General features: G+C 53.8%; 1 protein-coding gene across 2 annotated transcripts; it reads right to left on the bottom strand.

Moving 5' to 3' along the window:
* Positions 1 to 758: 758 nt before the first annotated feature.
* LOC125551147 lies at positions 759 to 3,160 on the bottom strand. 2 transcript variants are annotated; one of them, XM_048714381.1, is made up of 3 exons: positions 2,999 to 3,160; positions 1,229 to 2,911; positions 759 to 1,116 (listed from the first exon to the last, which is right to left on the bottom strand). In XM_048714381.1, exon 2 carries the CDS (start codon positions 2,899 to 2,901, stop codon positions 1,267 to 1,269), a length of 1,635 nt encoding a protein of 544 aa, XP_048570338.1. In that variant the 5' UTR covers positions 2,902 to 2,911; positions 2,999 to 3,160; the 3' UTR covers positions 759 to 1,116; positions 1,229 to 1,266. The 2 variants fall into 2 exon arrangements, with proteins under 2 accessions (XP_048570338.1, XP_048570291.1); XM_048714334.1 differs by having other exon boundaries at positions 1,248 to 2,911.
* Between the last annotated feature and the right edge of the window lie 3,887 nt (positions 3,161 to 7,047).

Here is a 7,047-nt window from a genome sequence, read left to right as displayed (position 1 = left end):
AGCACGCATAACTTGTGATGAATTGAATTAAGTTGTGTAATTTGACATTTATTTATGCCAAAAGTAAAAGCATGGAGAACAATGATTCGAAGAAGAGTCTCATCTACACATGTCCATGAACAGTAAATTCAAAAATAATAGTAGAAAAAACAAAACAACTGAGGCCTAGTTTGGCAACAAAACTAAAATCGAAGTATTCAGATACTGAAGTATTTACATGCCCGGGCAACAAATACTTCAGTTTAAAAAAAAGAGGTCCGGACCTCTTTTTTACATACTTCAAAATTAGTGCAGTTTCTAGCAATACCGAAGTATATAAAACTGCATTTTTTGTTGGGGCCAAACAGCCTGAAGTATTTAATACTTTAGTATTTTTAGAAACTGAAGTATTCTCAAAGTACTTCGAAAAAACTGAGCTCCCAAACGGACCCTGAATTTTTTAATCAACCAAGACGCTCAGGTGCATGCAAATTTTCACGGTAAAATGACATCCGAGGAGCTCGTGGCAAAGAAAAAAGAACGGCCACGAACCCAAGCATCTTGGATGCCTAAATTTTTTTAATAAAAAATTGAATTCGTTTTTGAATTTGCTGTTCACCGAGAGCAGATAAGCCTGGGTTCTTCTCTGGATTACCGCTGATGCACCAATTACCAAGGTTTCTAATATGGATAACAAGTATCTAAACGCGTTGACTGGTATAATCATTCATTTCAGACAAAAATTGAACACAGCATGGAAACAAATTTTCATCGCCAAAAAAGAAACATGGAAACAAATTTCTGCTACAAATTTTAGATCGAAATGACCCAGCTTATAATGCAGGCAATACAGCAACAGTCCAAATTCCAAATGGATAGATAGGATATAAATCATCATCGACTTAGATGTCTTTGCACCACAGATAACTCACTAGCATGTAGTAGAAGACAGGCCAAAAAGATGTAACTGATGTGTGATGATTCTACTTCACCACTCCACATGGATGCAACACAACTGACTACTTCCTGAACTATTTTTCCTGCTAGAGGTTATCATCGCCTAAGATTCAAAAACTTTCTTGCTTGATTTGAACATGTAGACTCTTCCATTGTCTTCTCATATCCAAAATAACTAACCTGCAAGAGAAAAACAGCATCGACATTGAGTAACACAAGAACAGGAAATGCTACAATGTGTCATGATGCAGACAAGAAAGGGAGTACATTGTCAGGGATGAGCAGAAGAGACCAGAGTGATTCTGCAAAACCTGAGTCTGAGTGAGGCAGCTAGTGAAGAGCTTCGACTGCGAGGAGGTCGAGGAGATCCATGCCCTCCGCCTCATCAAGCAGGTGATCCATCTCATCGGCGTTCATGGGGCTCTGCGGAGAATCATCGGCCTGCGCGGCGGGAGCGGACAGCGAGTAGGCGAGGCGGAAGCTGATGAGGTTGGGGCTGAGGGCGCCGATCTTGGCCGTGCCCGCGAACGCCGCCGCGGCGTCCAGGCTGCTCTCGAAGATCACCACGGCGACGGAGAAGCCTTCCGGCCTGGCCTCCACCACGGGCCCGAACCGGCTGAAGATGTCGACGAGGTCGGTCGCCGGAGGGACGGCGGTCGGGCCGGTGAAGTTCAGCAGCAGCCCGGTCAGCCGAGGCTGCTCGTCCTTGTGCTGCGGCTTCGCCGGAGGAGGAGCAGCGGTGGTGACGGTGACGTCATGCAGCTGAGCGGCATGATCGGCAGCAGCGCTTGTGCACCGTGTCACCACAGCAGCGTTCGCCGGAGGAGTGGGCGTGGCGCGGTCGGCTCTGCGGGTCACCGGCGGCGACAGCGACATCCGGCGTGCGGCCCTGCGCATGAGCTTCCCCATCTTTGTGGTCGGCTCGTAGTTCTCCACCTCCTGGGCGTCTTCCACGCTCTCCCTTGCTCTGCCGCTGGTGATGCACCTTGAGTCCTTCCATATGCCATCGGCACTGTCGCCCCTCGGCCGTCCCCTCTTGGCGGTGCCACTGGCGCGGCCACGGCGTGCCGGCGTGGCCCCCATGGCGCCATCGGCAACGTCGCGGATGCCGTACCAAACCGTGTACACGGGGAGGCCTCCGGTGCCCCTCCACCGGGTGAAGGCCCTGAGCTGCGCGGTGGCGACGGTGAGCTCGAGCCGGTCAGCTCCGGCGAGCGGCGCGACGGCGAGCGCGGAGAGGTACTCGACGAACGCCTCGCCGCGGAACGCGTCCCGGGCGAAGGCGGTGTCCACCACGGCCCCGTGCGCGCCCTCCCGGACGCCGGCGTTGTCGACCACCTGCCGCTTGGCGACGCCGCGGCTGATGGCGCAGTCGCAGGACAGGCCCAAGTCGACGCGGCGCGCGACCTCGCCGAGCGCGGCGTCCACGGCGGAGGCGAACGGGGACATGGTCCTGCGGGCGCCCCAGCGCGGGACGTGGGCGCGGTCCACCGCGGCGAAGCGCGGGAACCCCTCGCGGAACGGGCGGAGCGCGGCCGGGTCGTCCTCCCACGCGAACGTCCGCTCCCAGAAGTTGGCGACCAGGGCGGCGCCGCGCCGCCGGCGCTCCCCGAGCGCGAGCGCCGACGCGTCCGCCGGGTCGAACACCTGCGCCGGCCACCAGTGGTAGCCCCGCACCTTGGCCCACACCAGCCGAGGCGGCGCCGGGAGCCCCACCTCGTCCTCGTCCTCGCGCTCGAACACGTAGTCGTACCGAGCGCGCCCCACCTCCCCGCCCTTGGCCACGCGCGCCGTCGGCGAGGCCTTCTTCCTGGTCCGCCGGTGACTGGATCGCTGGAGCAACTCCGCCACGTCCGGGTGCAAGGACCGTGCCCTCCGTGCCGGAGTTCCCGCGGTGCTCCCGTGGCCCCCGTCGACGTTCCTGGCGACGGCTCCTTCCTCCGGCGACAGAGTAGCAGGCGCCATGGTCACCACCCTGCAAACAAGCAGCGGCAACAAACGATCAGCGCGTCCTCGACTCTTCTGTTCTCGAAAGGGGGGAGGGGGAAGGGCTTGCCCTTACCGGAGAGCGAGCAGCAGGCGGCCGTGGACGGGGACGAAGGAGCTCTGTGGAGACGGACGGCGACGGAGAGGGAGGGGTTTGGTTGGGGTTTAGGGGTGAGGCGATGGGAAGAACAGAGAGGCCATATGCCAAAATGCAGTCTTGTGGGGTGAGACGGAGGGAAGGGCTACGTGAGCAAAAGGAAGGTGGTTGTTTTCTTTTCCCGAAAGAAAGAGGAAAAGGTTTCTGTCTTTTTTGCATTGGTAGTACAATGCCATGCAGATGCCTCTTTTACTGCCTCTGATTTTGTCAGTTGGGGCCTTGTACTATGATGAACAGTACTCCTACATGCCATTCACTTTGAGGTCGGAAACAGAGGATTGGTAGTACTTTGAGTTTGGAAACAGTACTCCTATTCATGTTTCCCCATCAGATCAAATTTTTTTTTTAGTTTGCACTTTTTTTAGCATCGTATTTGTCGCATGAAACTGATGCCAGTCGACTGAAATCCACTGTCAAAATGCACACCCATGTCATCACATTCCTACTGTTTTTCACCAAGAAAGATATCGTTGTTGCGTGGTGGTGTATGCGGCCGTACTTGCTGGGGATTGACATGAAGTAAAATTCCATCAGGGAACTGTTGCGGAACCGATCACAGCAGAGGCAGCCGGGCTACCCCATGAGCAAAAGACGGCAAGGGGCAATCCGTTTCATCAGAAAGCAAAAACGTGGTACAAACTGCCACAGCTCTCATCTGCTGTCTCTGCACCTGCTGCAGCAGCAGCCGGTCCGCTGGCTGGCTGGCTGGCTGGCTCGTGTGATCGACCTCCATCTCAAGCACCAGGCGGGCTCATGGCTCCTGCGCCAGCGGTGAAATACTGGTGGTGCTTCGGTTAGATTTTATTTAAACGGTGAAAAAATGGCAATCAACAGTAAATGGTGATGATTTAGGGAGATTTCAAACGTTTTTCCGACAACCTAACGGTGAAATAGTGTCATGTAAACAACGCCTGAAAAGAATCTTGTCTCTTTCAAGCAAACCCTTCAAAAGAATTGTGATCTTCTTCATTACAAAACCAATGTATATTTCTTTTTTTTTTTGAACTGAAAACCAACGTATCTTTGGTTCAATGAACTTCACTGTGTTTTTTTTAGAAAAGGAGGAGGACCCCAACCAGGACGCTGATAGTCTGGGCCTAATACCAAACAGACCTCGCATCCAAACCTAACATCTAAGACCTGGAATCCCAATCAGGACGCCTGCCGGGTATGGGGCACCCACTAGTCCGGCGCACTCCTCAACCAGGACGTCTGTCGGGTATGAGGCCGCTGCCGCCACCTGCCACCAATCCATCTTCAGTGTTGTACTGCTGCATCTACCTTGCCCGGTCACGCTGCCATCGACGCCACCATGGCGCCAGACAGCTCCACCGCCCTGCGCTCGTCCATCCAGCCGCATCCGTCGTCGATATGCAGTTGCACCATGCCGCCAAAACTCGTCGTCATCTATGTGGTGGATACAACGCCGCACCACCTGGCAACCTCCACACCGTCGCCACTGCTGGAGGTACTCGGAGCCCACCATCCACATCATCTGTCCCCCGAGCAGCAGGTCCTCCCAAGACAGCGCCTTCATTGAGGATACGACGCGCAGGACGCCGCCGCCGCCCAATCCAGACTGAATTTTGGACTTTCGTCCGGGAGGTGTTCGGAGGTGGATAGGAGAGACCTCGGCTTCGCCTCCACGGAGAGTAACAGCGTCGAGTAACGTCACCGATGCCGGGCCGGCCTAGCCGACCAAAGTTTCCTCCGGTCCCCATCCTATGCCACCAAACCTCCATCTGCTCCGGATCCGGCAACGGGCCACGATCCAAAACCTGCGAAGATGCAGGAGCCATGGGGCTCGACCCGCCAGAAAGGAGGATCGAGAAGAACCCATTGTAGATCTCCAGACGCCGAAACCAGCGGTCCGACGTGGCCAGTGACGACCATCACCACCCCGCGGCGGCCGACGGAGTCCGAAGACGGGATCCAGATGGATCCTCGCGACCACCGGGCATTCCCAACGCAGCCACCACCTCGCGACACGCAGGGCGCCACCACCGCGCCGCGCACGACGCCGCCTGTAGACCCGCCCAACGCGTCGGCGAACCCCACGTTCGCCCGGCGCTCCTCTCGACCCCGCTGTCCCGCACCAGCCAAAGACGAAAAGGATGGGGAGAAGCCCCGCCACCGCCCAGCCCGCCAGGCTTCGCCCGGCGGCACTGCGGACCGCGGCGAGGAGGGAGAGGGGCAGAAGAGGTGCGAGAAGCGGCGGCTAGGGTTTCCCCCCGGGTTGCCTGCAGGGGCGACACAAGGGGGCCTGAACTTCATTGTGTGTGTGGCGAGCCTGCTGTTATCTTACTTTACCCACTTGGCATTACCTGCGGTTGTAGCTATCCGTGGCCGTGCAACTACTGTCGCTCTCTCAAACCCATGCTGCTCCAAAGGAGAGTTTTTCTTTGTCCCTCTCAATCCAGTATGTGCTGTCAACTTTTCTGAAATTTCTACTTTTTTAGCATGATATATTAGTAGTCACATGAAATTGATACCTGTAGACTCAATCCACCATGAAAGAAAGAAAAGTAGCCCTACCCTGTAGACTCAATCTACTGTTTATTTCGCCTAAAATAAACGAAAAATGTGTTATTGTGGCATGGTGGTATGCAGCTGGGCTACCAATAAGCAAAAGATGGGAAGAAGCCAGAAGCAGGAAGCAAAAAGCATGGTAGATACTGCCGGTCCTCTGGTTGGTTGGTTCATGTACTCATGGATCATGGCACCATGCCAGCAACCAATCCACGGTGAAACAGTGGATGCTTGTGAAACGTCTTTCCAACAGTACACACCCCAGACCTTGGTTTTACTCACAACTTCACGTCAACAAAACTTGAAAAAAAAAGTGATCTTCTTCACAAAACCACCTGTCATTGCCGTGATGTGTCTTTGGTGCAATCTTGTGGGGGCGAGACGGAAGGAAGGCCGACGTGAGCAAATGGAAGGTGGTCGTTTTCTTTTTCAGAAAGAAAGAGGAAAAGTTTCTCGTCTTTTTTGGAGTTTCTTTTCTGCACTGGTAGTACAATGCAGATGCCTCTTTTACTGCCTCTGATTTTGTCAGTTGGGGCCTTGTACTATGAACAATGCATGCCATTCACTTTGAGCTTGGAAACACAAGATTGATTTCGTATGATCAACTACTCCTATTAATGTTAGAGCATCTGCAGTCTGACGCCCCAAACGTATCTCAAATCGTCCTGGCACAAAAAATCGACTCATCCAGACGCCTTAAACCGGCCTCAAACGTCCGAGCTGCTTGGGGCCCCTTGTGTATAGCTCAAATCTAGGGTGGATATGGGGCGGACAGGGCACACCTAGATGCGTCCGTCTGATAGGCCCGGCACACCACCAACCCCACAATTGTCCCAATAAATCCCTAATCCGGCTTCCAACTTCAAACCCTAGGTCATCCACTCGCCTCTCTCGCTCCGTCCTATCCTCTTCTCTCCTCCATTCCAATCCGATCGAGAGCAATGTCGAGTTCCAGCGGCCACTCCGGCTCTGACCTCGAGTACGATGAGGAGCTGGCCCTTCGCTTTGCCTTGGGGCTGTCCAAGGTGGACACCGGGGGGCAGCTCCGGATCTGCAGCGTTGCCGACGCTAGTGTGAAAGTGGTGGTCCCGCACCTCTGTGACTAACATCATGCTAAAACAGTGTAAATAAAATAAAATTGACTGGACATTCTTGGTTATAATCTAACGGGGTAAAAGCATCTACAACCGCGAAGAGTTAATAACTCGGACCCTTAAACGTCTACGGACGCGTCGGGCACGCCTCATATTTTGCTTTTCACATTCATGTATCTTATATCTGGCACCTTATGTCCATATTATACATACAATGTGAGCTATTCTACGTGATCAAACAATTGCAACAAGATCGGCTGCAAACGGACATTAAACAAGCTTCACATCATCCAAAAGATCATCTGTGTTTGTCACCAAACAAGTTCTTAAACATCAACAACTAAG

Source organism: Triticum urartu, chromosome 1 (assembly GCF_003073215.2).
Source record: "Triticum urartu cultivar G1812 chromosome 1, Tu2.1, whole genome shotgun sequence".
Classification (NCBI taxonomy): Eukaryota; Viridiplantae; Streptophyta; class Magnoliopsida; order Poales; family Poaceae; genus Triticum; species Triticum urartu.
This window is presented reverse-complemented; position numbering and strand designations above follow the sequence as displayed.

Excerpts from the sequence above, each read along its gene's own strand:
- LOC125551147 (XM_048714381.1), bottom strand. The coding sequence starts at position 2,901 with ATGGCGCCTGCTACTCTGTCGCCGGAGGAAGGAGCCGTCGCCAGGAAC.